This window comes from Octopus bimaculoides, chromosome 14, assembly GCF_001194135.2.
Source record: "Octopus bimaculoides isolate UCB-OBI-ISO-001 chromosome 14, ASM119413v2, whole genome shotgun sequence".
Classification (NCBI taxonomy): domain Eukaryota; kingdom Metazoa; phylum Mollusca; class Cephalopoda; order Octopoda; family Octopodidae; genus Octopus; species Octopus bimaculoides.
The window spans coordinates 57,922,243-57,939,884 of NC_068994.1; the positions used below are offsets into that span (position 1 = coordinate 57,922,243).

General features: G+C 37.8%; 3 protein-coding genes across 3 annotated transcripts in view; 2 read left to right on the forward strand and 1 right to left on the reverse strand.

The window, feature by feature from the left end:
* LOC106868619 (nitric oxide-associated protein 1) overlaps window positions 1-913 on the forward strand; it is a 7,066-nt gene extending 6,153 nt beyond the window's left edge. The window contains exons 7-8 of the mRNA XM_014913965.2: window positions 67-184; window positions 592-913. Coding sequence (XP_014769451.1) covers window positions 67-184; window positions 592-797 — 324 coding nt within the window. The 3' untranslated portion in view covers window positions 798-913. The remainder of the gene's footprint in view (window positions 1-66; window positions 185-591) is intronic.
* A 727-nt stretch (window positions 914-1,640) lies between these two features.
* Window positions 1,641-17,642, reverse strand: part of LOC106868601 (protein O-mannose kinase) — a 16,317-nt gene continuing 315 nt past the window's right edge. Inside the window, exons 2-4 of the mRNA XM_014913938.2 lie at window positions 16,605-16,817; window positions 15,905-16,174; window positions 1,641-14,776 (exon numbers count right to left, since the gene is read on the reverse strand). Of these exons, the coding sequence (XP_014769424.1) occupies window positions 14,015-14,776; window positions 15,905-16,174 (1,032 nt within the window). The 5' untranslated portion in view covers window positions 16,605-16,817 and the 3' untranslated portion in view covers window positions 1,641-14,014. The remainder of the gene's footprint in view (window positions 14,777-15,904; window positions 16,175-16,604; window positions 16,818-17,642) is intronic.
* Window positions 2,641-3,228, forward strand: LOC106868616 (piggyBac transposable element-derived protein 1). The gene has a single exon (XM_014913961.1). It carries the CDS (start codon window positions 2,641-2,643, stop codon window positions 3,226-3,228), a length of 588 nt encoding a protein of 195 aa, XP_014769447.1.

Sequence of the window (17,642 nt, forward strand, 5' to 3'; positions counted from 1 at the left end):
GAGGGCTACACTACTAATGAAATGTTAAAAGAAATGACTTTTTTTTATATAAACTTTTATTTGCAGATTCCTTTAGGAGATGAAGATAGACTTCGTCTAATCCCACCCTTAGTTGGGAAAACTTTCCATTTAACTGGCACTGGTTTTAAAAAAACAGTCTGTGATATTGTTTTGTCATCAATTGGTAAGGTTATTTCAAGTTTTTCTTTTTTTATTTTATAATTTGTTTTCATAGTGTACCGGATATGGTGTTCCAAATATAGCAAGCTATTGGTTTCTGATTATTTGATGTGTAGATAACCAAGTTTACATAATCACTGAATGCTTACAAGATATCTACCTGAATTTATTGATCATTTTTACCTGTGATACATACATATATATCTTTACAGACAAGCCACCTGCTGGCAACCTTTTTCCATCCTCTAAGGCTAAATACTTCATCTTTCTCTGCTGTTTTCAGTTATACTGCATTCAAAATTTGTAGAATACTAACACATTCAGTGCTTCCAAATTTTATATATAAGCATGTGTGGTTTCATCCCTCAAAACTGTCCTCACTAAACTTCATTTTTGTCTTTACATTTTTAGGCTGGGTTGGTGTAAGTACGAAATCCGGACACTCTTTTACGTTGCGTGCTTATACTCCTGGCGGTCATGGTTGTCTCACCCGACCTGCTTTGTTGCCCAATGCTATCAACTTGAAACAAAAGCGCATTCGTAACAAACCAGCTTATAAGATTTCCAAATGTCTTTCTCTCATCAAACTACCTCCAATAAAACGTTCGCACTTGTAGTTCTGATCGTTAAGTTACATGAACTTATGAGGACAAAGATCGTTGCTCATGAAAGAGATCGTTCTTCCTATTTTCTGAATACACTGAGATTTTGCAAAATAAACTTGTTAAAAATTCTTTTGTCTCGTAAGTTTGTTATCCATACATAATTTTTTGAACATGTGTAAAAAAAAATTAAATGGCAATTTTCATAATTTTCATATTTCTGTGAAATGCATGCAGTTGTGTCCCTAACACCATCTCAACACTAATACCTACTCCCCCCTCTCTCCCCTACCTCTTTTAAACGCTTAAATGTTATTTTTCAACATTCATTTGAATGTTAAATATTTGTTCACTTTGTTTTGAATTGATGATGATTTTGTTTATATTGAGAATGACATTGTGGCTCAGGTGAGAGAGGCCAGATATGACCTGTTTGAACAAAACAGAATATTTGGGTCAGAGGCAATGAAAAGCGACGAGACCTTTGGAGATATGCTGTGATTGAGAAGACCCGGCAAGTCAAGAGAGATCATAGTTGTGGCCAATGCCAATGTCACATAACTGGCCCATTTAAAAGCACTCTTCCATTGTCAGGCAATATGCTGTGCTTGAGAAGACCTGTTGATGCCAGACTGGAGAATTATATTGGTTTCAAATTTTGCAACAAGGCCAGAAATTTAGACCCTAAGAGAATGCCCCAGTGGTATCATGCCAACTTGTCTTAACAAAAAAGACCCAAATTACTATTCATACATACCTCTTAGATGCCATTAGCATCAGGAAATCAGAAATTATTCCGACTTGGCTTCCAGAAAATTGACTTTATGGCATTTTCAAGACATCACAGAAAAACAACAATTATTATATTTATCATCTCTTTATTTGCGAAAAATATTACAAAGAATAACGAAAAATATAAACAAAGAACAAAGGATCCACCCAAAGGTGGTTTGCACTGAAAGGGTCCTTTATCAAATTTGGACCAAGTTGTTTAAAAGATAGAAAACAAAAAAAAAAACCTGTTGTATGAAGTAACAGCTAGGTTACGCAGGTAGAGGTGTGCATGTAAGGAGGGTCCTGAACAGATGTGTTAACTCTATCATGATAGAATAGGTCAAGGGAAAGATGAGGGGTTAAATATGGTCTGAATCCTAACTTGGTGTTATATAACTGGAGTGGCTCTTTTTTTATTTGATGTGGTTCTGACAGTGGCACAACGAGATCTTCCCTCACAAAAAGGGGAACAAAACCAGCTGTTTCTCACCATAAATTCAACTGTTGGTTCCTAAATGGATACAATCAACTCCTCTTACATCTGTGAATTAGAAATACTCCCAAATGTTCATATAGTTATGTTTTTTTTTTTCTTTACAAGCCATAGTCTAATTATACTTAATTGTCAAACATGTTTTGTAATAATCATAACCCAGATCATCTGGCACACACAGACTTCTACCCCCCCCCCCCCAAAAATATATATACATAATAATCACAAAATTACATTACTAAGTTCAATACAGTGTATTTCAAAAGAAATATGTTACAGAAAGGGTTAATGGCAATATGTCAAATTCTTAGGTTTGTGTTAGGAATAAATTAACATGGAAACTTGAGAAAATATTTAAATTGCTTTGAAAATGAGTTGGATTCATATTTTGGTTCTAAGCCTACAAAATTTTACAAGCGAGGCATAACGTCGTTGAAAGCAATGGAGAGCATGTTTAACAAATATTTCCATAGTCATTGGTTTATTCATTTTTATCTTTAAATTGGACATTACTTTTGCACCAACCAGATAAAAGGGAAACCAATACAATTCGGGTATAAAAATTGGGCTCCCTGTTCATCAAGTGGTTACATGTATGCATTTGATGTCTATGTTGGAAAATGCAATCAAGATATCCACACAGAGTTAGGAACGGGAGGTGATGTAGTAATGAAGCTGATACAAAAAGCTAATGTAACAGCTGACGCAGGCTACAGACTTCATTTCGATAACTATTTTACCTCCTTCAAGTTGTTAAATCACCTAGGATCAGCAGGAATTTGTGCAACAAGCACTGTTAGAGAAAACAGATTGCTAAATTGTCCTCTAGCGAAAAGAAAAACTTTCAAAAAACAACCCAAGTGGTCATCTAACTTGACACTGACGTCCACAGTGTGTGTTATGAAATATAAAGACAATAATGTTGTAACCATTGCTTCAAATTTCAATTCACCAATTATTGGTACATCACAGAAATATTCAGCAGAGGTAAAGTCTTATATCTCCATACCTCAACCAACTGCTCTACAGAACTATAATTTGTATATGGGAGGTGTTGATCTGATTGACCAATTGGTCGCATCCGACTGTACACAAATGAGGCAGAAGTGGTTGTGGCCAATTTCCATTCATTTCATCGAAGTTGTTGTAGTGAATTCCTGCACAGACATCTATCAATGAGGTTATCACATGTGGTACAACAGCCCTGCACATTGGTAAAATGTCCTATCCACAAAATGAGCAAATGTCTGCTAACATACATGGTGTACCGGATATGGTGTTCCAAATACAGCAACTATACATCAGTAGTATGGGCTGACCATTCCGCATCTGTACATTAACACAATTCCTGGATGACCAGAAGCTAAGTAACATGAGCAAACAAAAAAAACAAAAATCTCCAATGTGTTTTAAGTAAAGAGATTTTGACACCACTGCCCCGTACTACAACAAGGCTCTGGCTAACAGCAGTTCTAAGAATAGAATTAGTTTATATGCCAGACCCTAACACCTCCAAGAGAAAATACCACCAGGTAGCCTTGTGGTGGGTAAGATCTTCCTTAGCTTAGTGAATAAGCACTTTCATTAGATGAATAGGGTGTGTAAAGATTAGGGTTAACCCTAACACACCTTAAGAGTTTCTTTTAGCTGTGCACCTAGTGTAAAGATGATATTGGTAGGTAGGCCCACACCAAGGCAGTTGTATATGAAGCAGAAGTAATGTCAGAGCCCCAACAGAAGGTCTTTACAGAACAATCATAAGTCCCACTTCAAAATCTAGGAGAAATGTAATGTCAGAGCACTGGGCAGACATGAATGGGTTTTCAAGAAAAGCACCACAGATTACAACATCAAGTGGAAAATCTTGGAGAAGTGCTAGCCTTATTCTAATAACAGCAGAAAATGCAGGTTATATTTAGCCAGGAAAAGAGTCATATTAAAAAATTTCCATCACACAGACATCTGCAAAAACTGCAAGAATGAGGTTTGTAGCCCATGAGGAAAGGTCTGTGTTATCTTACCTGTAGCCCTCCACCCCCCCCCCTACGTGACTATTTACACTAGGTCCTCCCACCATTACATCCTGAGAATCCTGCATAGCCTTTGACCAAACCATACACATGCATAGTTCTCATATTTCCTTTCAAGTATACATTTCTCTTCTGTTATACATACAGCTTCATGTATCTTCTGATGTTGCCTTGTTTCGACGGATCTATATTTACAGTTTAAGGGTCTCTTCTTTGTTTTTTTTTAAATGCTGTTGTATTTATCATAGAATACTGATGTAGAAAACTTTCTATCCTATAGTCCTATATGCCAGTGGTGTTCAAAATCTCTCAGCCAGGTTATAAACGGCCCCCTCTATAAAGATTCCCTGTTCACACCCCACCACACACTCCCAGTTTTTACAGTTAATCTTGTGACTGACACCACATAGCACACAAGTAGTCCTATCAAAAGGACAGGCCAAACTCATTTGTGATCTAATGCATTCACTTGGTTTCTCAACTACCTTAATCCCACATTTTGCATCACAAACTGCTTTCCTATACATGCTAATTCACCTGTAAGCACCAATACACATTACCCCTTGAAAGTTGTCACTACTACACCACAAGTTTCCCTGACTTTCTTACGAGCTCTTTCTAGTTTATTACACAATTTGTTTCAATTTGATTTGTCAGTTTTGCCACAGAACTGCACAACGCACTCACTGAATATTGAAACAGCAATCCCTTACTCTGCCCACATTCATTCTTTGTTTCAGTACATAAGTGTAAGATTCCTCTTTTATGATATTCTATCTAACTTCAGAATATCAGATGACAATTTACGAAAAGGAATTTGTTAACACCTTCGGGAATATATACAAAAGAATTTTGCATTCTAAATAAACATGGATCATAAAATAATCAGCAGCATCTTCAGACATTGATTAAGATAACAGATAATGGAAATATAGCAAAGGAAAAATATTCTAAACAAATGGGAGAAGAAAAATTACAGGAAATGTTCTTCTGTGAATGCAAGACGAAATGTAAAAAGATTCATTTTTCTGATGATATAAAGAGAAAGAAAAAAACATTGCTGTGATATCTGTAAAAAAATTCCCCTGTAGCAGGGATATTTGGCAGAGTCCGAAACACCAACTCATTGCCTAGAAACTGAACCCAGGAACTGTTCTTTGATGAAAAAAATAACAGTAACGGGTTATTGTCAAGGATTGATTATGAAGCAACGAAATATCTTACACTGGTCACCTCAACAGGACCTCAACTCAGCAACCAAAATGTCAGTTGAACCGTCTCTGCAAATCTCTCATCCTTTGCTGACTATCTTGATGTACATAGTATACATAACAGAACAAAAGAGCGTTATATGTTCATTATTGCTGATTGTCCCTACCAGTGAATTTTGTACGAGGGGATGAGCCACGCTACAGCTGTGGATTACAACAGTTATGTGCAAAAAGTATGCGCACAGGACTTAGTTCAAATAGGTGGTCTTGGGAAGATTGTCGAGATAGATGAGACAGTCTTCTCTGGGAGAAAGTATAATCAGGGTAGGGTGCTACCTCACCAATGGGTTTTCGGAGGTGTCGCGAGAGCAGACAAGTTTTTCTTTATGCAGAACCTTGTCGGAATCGCAACACACTAGAAGAATGCATCTGCCATTTGATTCTCCTGGGAACCACAATATTTAGTGACCTGTGGAAGGCGATGCTTCAGAGATGTATAATGAAAACACGATTCTGTTCATTAACACACACAGTCTTGGAATAACCAACATCTTTCATGTCATAAAATCTAACTTACCTATACTCCTACAAAGCCCCAAAATGAATAATCTAATTGAAAAAAAAAACAAAAAAAAAACATCTTACGGAATAGCCGATGCCAACCAAAAAATCTTAAAAAACACCTCACAAGGGCAGAATTCAAATCAGAGAATGAATCAGATTTCTTAGTAAAAGAATGGAGTTAGCAGATGTGGAACATCAACAACTTCAAATACTTGGGAAGTGGTTTCCACATAAAATTCAAGAGTGGATCCCTTTTCAAAATGCAGATATGAGCTGCAAAACCTCATAGACTGCATTACCTGCCCAAACTGCAAAGAAAATTAACATTGGCAAAACAAATAATTCCCTCTGCCAACATGCAAGAATCCACAGGCAACATTTCCTTTAGTGCGTATTTCCAGATGCTTACTTAATGGAATCTTGCGTAATTCCTCGTTCGATGATTCAAAATTTTTCCCTTTTACAAATGTGCACAGGACGATCCACAACACCAAAAAGCAATGGAACTACATTTCATCAAAAAATTCCCTCCAAAATTGAATGTTCAAAGGGGAGACAGTATATGTTGTATTCTGAATATAACTCAAAGAAGACAAAAAGAAAGAGGGGAAAAGAGAAAGAAAGCAAAATGACTTTCAGTGATGACCAAACCACACCTGCTTTTTTTTTTTTTTTTTTTTTGAAGAGGTCACCATCCTTAAACCCATTCTGTAGTGAACAGCAAGCAAGTTGTAAAAGGCAGTAATATGATGTAATGGTCATGTTGCTCAAACAAGTATAATTGTTGGTTTCCCATTGGTTAAAATTACTGCCCATATTTGAATTCTTAACTTTTGTCAAAGAGACTTCTTTCACGAAATACGGTTCTTAGAATTCGTGTATGAGCAGTTATAAAAACCCCGATTTTTGGGAAATTAATCAGTGATCATTGGTTGTCAGTAGACTTCACGACACTCCTTTGAGATATTGGCTATTTTTATGCCATACCTATTACTTAAATCGAACAAGATTTATTTGAATTGTAGTGTAAACTCTGATAGTTTAGTACGAAAGGATTATCTACTATAAAATTTATGTCACAACTCTCTACGATAAATTGCTTTACTTCTAAATGTACTGTAAATATTTTCTTTCTTCAGCCTGTTAATGAAATTTATTTTATAAAAGTAGTGGTACCCAATCACCGTTATAGTGAAATGACAACCGAGTCCATACATTGTAAAGCAAGGAAGTGGCCTGGAGAGACACCTGCACTGTGCTGGAGTGGTGGAAGGGTTAAACTCCCTGCATTCCCCCAACCTCCAGAGCCACTGAAGAAACTTTTGTCATCAACTGACCAAGATTCCAAGCACTTCCAAAACAAAATTAGACAATACAAAGCTGAAAAACAGATGACTTTATTTGGAGCCACAAGAGATTTAACTGAGCCAGGATTTATGCAAACTTTCAAGGTCCAAGGTCAGATTTATCAGCAGATTGGATCTCTACTACATCAGTCAAATGAATCACCAAAATTCCTTCAAATATACTTTATGGGTGATTCTCAACAAGGGCAAGGGAAATGCAAGAACATTTCCAGCATCAGGAAGAACGTTGTAGTGTCTCTGCAAAAGATGCTGCATAACAACAACCTGATTAGAAGCTTCAAGACTGCACTTGAAACAATTCCACCTGACTCCATGGATTACAAGGTAGTTATCAGATCAGACAAGAAACCATCTGGTCAACATGGAGGCAGGTTTAGTGTGCCATCAACAAATGAAATAGCTGTGGTTCTGGTTGGGCAAGAACATGACAAGCGTGACATTGTCCTCCATCTCAGAGACAGCACACTGAGGAGAATTTCATAAACACACAGACCCTATGATGCACTACAATATCCATTGCTGTTCTGTTATGGACAAGATACTTACCACATCAACATTAGTCAGACAAACTCCTCAAAGCAAGTTTCATTTGAGTGTGGTTGAACCAAGTTGTCTCTATAACGACACCAACTCGAAGAACCGTACATCTACATTTCAGGCTACTCTAAAACCGGACAATTAGAAGCTGTTTTATTTTCCACCGAACAATAAATATTTGTTGTTGTTGATCAGTTTGGAGTTTCTGCGTTGAGTTCTCTTCCAATTTAATGTAGGAAAGTTAGGTGTATATCTAAAGATATATAACCCACTCTCCTAAAACTTCTATGCATTCCACATGATGGTCAGGAGTCCAGCTTCAAACCACATCCTACATTGTGGAGATCTGTTCAGTCAGTTCATTGTTGACATGCATGCAAAAATTGAAAGTGAACGATTACTCTACTTGAGATTGTACCAAAAGCAACTGAGAGTGGAATCATATGCACACCCACAAGACGCAATGCCGAATGATCATGATGTCAACAACACGGGACAGCTGAACATCCTTCCATCATCATTCATAGGAAGCCCAAGATATATACATGAGCGCACACAAGATGCCATGACATATGTTAGACACTAACGAATGAAGAGCAAAAATACAATATAATGCTAAGTAATTTGCCTCCACCTCTAAGCAATGAGATTAGAGATTTATTTTTAAACCCTGTCGAGCCAGTTTCCTATTCTGCAATCAAAGCAGAAATATTAAAAAGAACCTCAAATTCAAAACAGAAAGAATTTGCGAAGCTATTCAATAATGAAGAATTAGGCAATAAGAAGCCAACACAACTTCTTGGAGATCAACAAATAGAAGAATCCTACCTCAAAGAGGTTTCCTTTACCAAATTGCCTTATAAAACATAAACCTTGCTGAGAAGAATCAAAACTCTCTTCAACAATTGGTAGATGGCATTTTGGAATTGTCATCTAGAGAGTCTGTGAATGCAGTTCCATCTATTTCTAATGAAATACAGGCATCAAAAGAATTACGATAAACAATTCGAGTTGTTGACAAAGAAAATCGAAAGTCTTCAGCTCGAAAGAGACAGTTGCTCAAATAAAAGAAATGCAAGATGGCAAAGGAGATCAAAAAGTCCCAAGAGAAATGCCATATGCTGATACCATTCAAAGTTCGGTGACAAATCTTATCGCTGTGTTAAGCTATGCTCATTTGATTTTCTGAACAAAAAAAGGTCGGGAAACTTCTCAGCCACAGATTAGATGCGACAAAATCTGTGGACAGCTTCCTTAAAAGTTGCGTATTTTTTTGTTTTTGACACAAACTCAAAAGAAAGGTTTTTGGTAGATACAGGAGCAGCCTGTTCAATTTGGCCTGTAAAACTTTTCAAAGAGAAACCAAAACCTGTATATTTGACTCTTCAAGCGGTTAATCAGTCTGAATCCAAACATTTGGAGAGATTAGTTTAACTCTGAATTTAAATTTACGAAGAGAATATTAGTGGATCTTCATAGTTGTGGATCTGCCTTACCCAATATTTTTATCGCAAAATTGAAAATCTTTCTAGTAAAGGGCTACTGTAGTAAACTCATAAGAGGTGGAGAGAGAACATAGGTTCGTTTGCCCAAACAGGAGAAATTGTTGATTTCTCATTGGTTAAAAATTACTGCTCATATACGAATTCTAAACTTTCGTTAAAGAAATCTTTCATGAAGTACGGTTCTTAGAATTCGTGTATGAGCATTGCTCAATCTAATTTCTCCGGAAATAAAGAAAAATTTCTTACAATTTCCAGAAATACAAAAGTTTATGAGGAATATATTCAAACAAATTGAGAAAGTCTTTTGGGAAAATGTACAATTCTACCGCTTCTAGGTAACTTTAAAATTGACTTTTGAGCGTTTCTGTTAACCTTAGGTTTGCTGTTTTGAATATCACTGTTTTATATTATTCCGAGATGTATCACTCACATCATCATTTCCAGGACACGGATACTGGTCGAAACAAGCCTTTTTTACTGTCTAAACTGACAATCTCTTCTCTGCCATGTATATCCAGGGTCATAGTTTTATCTTTAATTGACAAAACTTTAAAAGGTCCAGTGTATTTATATTTCAGTGAATTATGAGTAGCATAATTATGTACAAGCACACGAGTCCAAGAATTCTAAACTTTTGTTAAAGAAATCCTTCACAAAGTACAGTTCTTAGAATTCGTGTATGAGCAGTTATAAAAACCCTGATTTTTGGGAAATTCTCCAGTGATCATTGATTGTCACTCAAATCCACGACACACTCTCCGGTGTTCGTTGGTTGTTACTCAATGCCACGACACTCACTCTTTTGAGTATCAGCTAATCTTTATGCCATGTTTATTACTCAAATCCAGCAAGACTGAATTATTGTGAACTCTAATAGTTAGTATGAAAGATTAGTTAGTGTGAATTTTAAGTCGTAATTCTCTACGACAAAATGACCTTACTTTCCAATTGTACTATAAATGCCAAATGTACATAAATAAACTAATGTAGAAATTATTTTCTTTTACTTCACGTTCTTTCAACTCGTTAAATTTATTTCTGTATTTATGAAACTGTGTATTTTTTTTATGTAACGATTAAAAGAATACGAATCCATATCTTCAACATACATGCACGCATCAAACGCACGTTCAGCGTCTTGGTATGTATAATTCATCATAACATTTACGCAGCCTGAATTAAGAGTTATGCATGGTGATGAATACTTATAATTAAGTTATAAGTGACGAGTTTACCATCATAGCTTCTTCCTTAAGGAATAATAATATCTATTATATCTTACAAATCAAAAACATTATAAATAAGATACAGTATTTGCCTCCATCCGTCACACTATCAAAGAATATGAGGCGGTGGCAGGGGCAAAAGTTAACAAGGACAAGTCCATCAGCTTGCATCTTGGCACCTGGAGGAGAAAAGGTTAGTTGATAGGGAGGACCGAAAGCCATCTGAATATCGAAAAAGAGTTACCTGTATCACGACTGTTGTCCATGCTCTGTGAGCACCACAAAGACTGTAAGATGTGACATGGAGAGATACAATAAAGACTAGTAAATAGTAAATTCTCAATTCAAATTGACAAATCTACAGTAAACAATAACAGAGTTGGTCTTATGGCATACGTCTGATTCACAGATGAAGACTGCAAACTGTGTAGAGACGGTCATAAAACTTTTTGAAACTAAAAATCTTGATCTGATGTAAAATACCCTTTCAGAATCTGGTGTCCTGTATATTGGCTAAGCGCTCCAGCCATGGTAGATAAGCATAAGGGATTTAGCATCTTTGTGGTGTGAATCACTAGCTCCAATTTTGTTCCAATTATTTTCAAATTTGGTATATAGGTTAAGTTTTGTATACTAATTATGAAAACGAAAGTCATTTTATTACTAAAAAGTTATCAGCCATCAAAGTTTTTAAAACTGGGGTATTTTAGCCAATCAGAAGCGAGTATATTACACGTCACCATACAGTTCTGTTAGCATAGTAAGCAAAGAACACTGTTTCCATAGTAACCAACAAGTGCAACTACTACATATTCCATAACTGTTTACAAAGAACTCTGTGGTGAGACTAAACTTTTTACACTGGGCCACAAGTTAGTTGTGCTTGAACAGACACTAACCAGGTGTACAGATTCAAGCAACAACTTCCACCCAAGGCTAGAATGTGCCTTCAGTTAAGTTCAGTTGCTGCTAGAATGTTGTATGGTCAAGCACATCGCTTTGAAGCTCCAACATGGAAAGTGATATATTTTGCTTCCCTAGCGGTTATATTTCCAAAATGATTGACAGTCCAACAAAACAGTTATAATGCACCAAGGAACTCTAGTGATATAGCTTCTAAATAGCTGAAAATCCTCTTTAGGTTTGGAAACGGTACCAATATATACGGTACAACATAATATGAAATTACTAGAAGAATTGGTAATTTTAGGATCCTTGAAGAACTTGCTGCTCTTGAGACACTTCCATTGTGAGGTGTGCTGTGGATACTGTTCTGAACAGATTTTGGAAACTGAAGAATACTGTTGTAAATCATCTAAAAGAGAATAGATTAGCTATTAACTGTCCAAAGAAGAGAGAGAAAGACATTATGTGAGAACAACTGGCAATTTTGATTTAACATTTTTCAGCCATTCAATGATTAGCCCGTCTGTTATCAAATTTCTTTTGAAAAAACACTGCCTGTTTTAAACGATTTAAAAAAGAATGAAGTATTTTGTAAAATAACTTATTAAATTGCAACATAAATGAATATAACATTGGAGGACTATGTCCCAAGATGAGGGAAGTTTTCCTTTACGCAGTACCAAGTCGTAACCATGAAACACTAGAGGACTGCATATAACTCAGTTCTTCCAGGAACCACTATCTTCAATGACCTGTGGTGAGCTTATCCCAGAAATCGATGGTCATGATTTCAAACATAAAACCTGATTGGGAGGTGTAGGCCTCCTTGCTAAGGTGGGTAGACTGCCACTGGTCTGCCTTCTAGTTGTCCTGAGCCAGCTAATTAGATGGCAGCCCAGTTAACTTTGCTTTCATTAGGGTGTAGTGTCGCGTAGGTTCCCTATGGGACTGTAGCAACTCACTGAATTGATCTTTCGATATCTTACAATACAGGGGAGTTCCATGGTTGTATGGGAATGGCAGTTTTCCATCGTCGCAAACATGCACAAATCCCTGACGCCAAACCGGCACGCCGGACGACCGAGGTGGCAAAGAAACGCTGCGACGACCAGAAGAGCACCACGCTGTTACCAGCAATGCGAATGCTACCACCTATGCTACGCCCACCGTGTGCTCTCACAAAACCGGACTAGAGTCAAGCTCAACAGAGTCTTCTTTCCCCACCGATCCGTCCAAGCCGATCCCTTGGCTGTGGTTTCGCTAGACAGTGAGAATCTCGTTGATCCGTTCATACAGTTTCAAGACCATTAAACAAAAAAAAAGCTAGATGGTGGTCAAGAAATTCACATGCAAACAAATACCAACACTATAGAGATACAATGTCTGCAAACAAGAGATGGCAACAGCTGAAGTCTGAAGTGAAAAGAAAAGGGGGGGGGAGGAGAAAATAAAACAAAAAATGTAAATGTAAAGCAAAGGGATTACCTCTTCCACACCAATAATATTTGGTGTCGACAATGGAAGTAGAAGTCCAAAGAAGGTAGAAGTCACAAAATACAAAAAAGATATCTTCCACCATTATGTTTTCAAACATGGGTATACAAGCAGATATATATATATATATATATATATATATATATATATATATATATATGTATGTATATATATATATTACCCATTTGTTCATTTAATGTTCTCTTTTTCCAGGAGTTGAACTGTAATCTTTGTTTGCGTCTTTGGCCTGAGCCTAATTTTGATTTTTATCTTAGTTCATGATTTCATGTTTAAATGTTTGGAGGCAAGTTTTTTTTTTCAGCTAAATGCATTTCTTGCTACTAATAATTTATGTATCAATGGATGCATGTGCGATGACGAAGTTAACTTTGGTGATGGTCTGGTTCCATTGCATGGATGCCATTTGTCAGAGTCCTTTACTATAAACTACAGCTTAACTAATATCTTGTGAGTGAAATGGTTACACAGGAACTGAAAGAAGTCTGTTTGTGTGTGTGTGTGTGTGTGTGTGTGTGTATATATATATATAGAGAGAGAGAGAGAGAGAGATGACGTGTATATGACAGTTAACATTCTCCATTGTCTTGACATCAGCACCAATTATAAACAAAAGCCTCACCTGTTCAAACAACTCATGTCATTTGTTTGCAGTACTCCATGGAAACATGTCCAGGTTATTAATTGTTCAATAAATTGAGGGATTGTTACTTTACTTAGAAGCAGGTGAAGGTTGGCACCAGGAAAAGCATCCAATCATTAAAAATTCTGTTTCAAGTTTTGTCTAATCCATGCAATCCTGGAAAAGCAGACGTTAAAATGTGTGTGTATGTATGTTTAGACTCATTTAGGCATACATAAGCGCACATACAAAAATGTGTGAATAAATATTTTGGTGGTGACAAATGTTTAGCCAAGGTCAGCTATAATCCAGCAGACCTATGATGAAAGATCTTCCAGATGTGACCATTCCATCGTTTTCTTTAATTAGACTAATTATCCAAAGCAGCCTTCCAAGATGATAGTGTGTAATCTGAGAGAGGTTTGGCTGTTATTTCTAGCTGACTGAGCAACTACATATAGATTGGATTGCCCTCAAGAGAATAGTTACAGTTCAGATTTCTGCCTCTTCCCTGATGTAAATTCCTTCCAAATTCTTTCATATTCTTCTGCCACCTCCTTGGCTGTCGGGCGCAGTTCCGGTTCCTCATACTGACACCTGCTGTGTATATGCAACAGGTGCAGCTTCAATAACACAGCAGCTGAAGATGACCCCAACAAATAACTACACACATTGGGTATCTTCCAAATATCAGATTTCTCATCATAAGATGGCATGTCGGCGTCAACAAACGGCCTTTCCAGATAAGGCCACAACTGCTCAGGAGCGACAAACTCTCCACCAATTTCTCGGTGACCACACTTGATGAACTGATTCTTTGAGCGATTCACTTCAGGTAGAGCATCAAGGTCATTAAGGATGAGTCGGAGGTCAGAACGGAGCAAGAATTGACTGAGGGTTTTGGTCAGATCATTGGAATCGCACATCACTCGTGTGCCACGTGGACTGGAGTGAAGATAGGCAAGGATATTCACATAATCCATGCACAATTGGTAACGCAGTTCAATGGTATCATGTAGTGTGTATTCTTCGGAATTAAGATGATCAAAGAGATGGTCAGCAGACATCAGTGGATGGAATTCGGTTAAATAACTTTTGTTACAATGGCCAACTAATTGGATTATACGAGGGTGAGGCTGAAATGCTGTAATCATGGTCAAACCATGGTGAAAATCTGATAAATATCTGTTGTCTTTGGTGGCTTTGTTCATAACAAACGTTTGGTTTTGCCAGTGAGCCTCATACACCTGGGGAAAGGTAAAAGGGCAAAAATGAATTAGAACTATGAAGTCAATGAAAGCAGCAGTTTGCAAAGGAAACAAAGGCAGATAATGTTTCTACAGCTGGATGCCCTTCCTAATGCCAACCACTCCAAGAGTGTGGTGGGTCAGCCTTGTTACACTGTGTCATGCTGAATCTCCCCAAGAACTACGTTAAGGGTACATGTGTCTGTGGAGTGCTCAGTCACTTGTACGTTAATTTCACGAGCAGGCTATTCCACTGATCGGATCAACTGGAACCCTCATCGTCGTAACTGACAGAGTGCCACAAAATATAGAATTTTAGTGGATGAACATTGGCTACATTATAGAGATGGGGGAGTGGTACCCAAAGACTTCTGTTGCACGGAATCAAATAAGCAGAGTTATGTACTTTAGTAACAGGAACAAGAAGAATCTGTTGTAGTAAAGTATGAACTTCCGAGACTAGTTTGTCCTGTAACTTAACCTCACTAGCATTTGAGACTCAAAATATCAGTAAGAAAAATATATAATCCTGTAGGAGACCAACAGATTTTTTTTCGATATATCAAACACTAACAGGTTAGATCAGGAACATTTAGACAACATCCATTCCTAAAGCGTTTTTGTGTGTCACTAGCTGATTATCTTCACTCCAAAGGCAACTTAGCTGCGAGACTGCTTTCATAAAATTACAAAAGAGTGATATAATTGGGTCCCGTAGGATTTTCGAGCGAGATCGTTGCCAGTGCCCCTGGACTGGCTTGTGCGGGTGGCACATAAAAGACACCATTTCGAGCGTGGCCGTTTTCGTGCGGGTGACACGTAAAAGCACCCACTACACTCTCTGAGTGGTTGGCGTTAGGAAGGGCATCCAGCTGTAGAAACTCTGCCAAATTAGACTGGAGCCTGGTGTTGCCATCCGGTTTCACCAGTCCTCAGTCAAATCGTCCAACCCATGCTAGCATGGAAAGCGGACGTTAAACGATGATGATGATGATGATGATGATCTAAGACTTACCTATGAAAGAGTACTTTAAACCTAGAATGCAGCTGAAGCCTATAATCCAGAAACTTTCACCTCTGTCCTCTTAGCTACAAGACATCAATGAAATACTTCAGAATGTTATTTACCATTTTGCCAAGGCCACTAGCAATCTTGCGTCCAATGGTAATGTTGGTATCAAAGTCTTCGCATGTGAGCCATTGATGACAAGATTTCATCCCAGCAACAGCAAAATAACCAGTAAGACAAGCATGTTGGCACACTTGTTTGTTAAGCAACATATCCTGGTAACACAGCAAACCGGGTGGTTCGGGAAAGACTGTATGACCAGGACTCACTTCCTCTTGTGCAAAGAGTAGCAACAAAACATAGAGACCATGTTTTACAGCAGGGAGCATCTGCAAGAGAAAATAACATTTGCAATGACAATGCAGCTAAGAATTTAGGTTTTCACTACCCTAAAACAAACAGAAGGGACCGCCAAGTAGACAAAGGCAATTGCAGCAGTATTCACATTCCTTCCAATATTCTTTTCTACACAAGGAACAAGGCCCGAAATTTGGGGGGGAGGGGGCCAGTTGATTAGATTGACCCCCAGTACACAACTGGTACTTAATTTATCAACCTTGAAAGGACGAAAGGCAAAGTCGACCCCTAGTGAACGGTCTCAACACATTATTTCGGATTCTGACTTTTGTGGCCATTACAAACGAAGAACAAGAATCACAGAAAGTTATAAAATATCTACTTCTTGGACGTATCCTCACAGCTGGTAATGTGCCAAAAATAGCTTGTAATTTGAAGGTACATAAATAAAATTGTCCTTACCTCGACTTGCAATAGGGTACCGCCAGTAGATTTATCAATTCTTCACCAGTGTTGTCCCGACTTCTCTATCTTCACGACTGGCGTCTGTCACTGGTCGCGTCTCCAGGAAAAAACCAAACGCAGGGAGAAACTTTTCTTCTCACTCGTAGAAGTGACGTCATCTCTTGTCGCTTCCAGTTTTCCTTTCACCACGTTGAAAGAATGCGAAATAACCTAGGGGAGAAAAAAAAAACCCCTCAAAACCTGCGAAACAAAACTTCGTTGGTGGGGAAACTCCAAGGCCACCCACCACTCCTTCCCCCACTTTCACTTCCGAGGGGAAAAAAGTTGCTTGCGGCGGGTTTGGAGGTTAGATACGTCGAATGCACTCGGAAAAAAAAAAAAAATTATTTCACACCTAGGTACGGACGGGTCCTTTATGAAATATTTACCTTAATGTCAACATAATTCTAATTTACACAATCGATAAGGTACCACTGCAAAATTTCATGGAGTGGCTGTGTGGTAAGAAGCCTGCTTCCCAACCACATGGCTCCGGGTTCAGTCCCACAGCGTAGCAACTTGGCCAAGTGTGTTCTACACTATGCACACGGATTTGCGAGTGGATTTGGTTGGCGGAAACCGAAAGACTGTCATGTATATACGTTTATTTATCTGTACGTCTATGTTTGTCCACCCACCATCGCTTGACAACCGATGTTGAGGTGTGTCCACGTAACTTAGCAGTTCGGTAAAAGAGACCGATAGAATAAGTACTAGGCTTCCAAAGAATAAGTCCTGGGGTCGATTTGCTCGACTAAAGGTGGTGCTCCAACATGACCACAGTCAAATGACTGAAACAAGTAAAAGATTAAAAGAGTGTGTTAAGAGTTCATCCTCAGATTAAACACTTTAAAAAAGGCGGTAGTTTCAATTAAGGACGATTGGCCGATAGAGTTCTCCTCGAAAAATACTCTTATAACTGGTTGGAACTTTTTCCACAACTTTTTCGGATATATGTATTAGAAACTTGTAAGAAAATAACCTTTTTTTTTGCAG

Bases quoted from the DNA above. Each gene is read 5' to 3' on its own strand.
- LOC106868616 (XM_014913961.1), top strand. From the start codon at position 2,641: ATGTATGCATTTGATGTCTATGTTGGAAAATGCAATCAAGATATCCAC.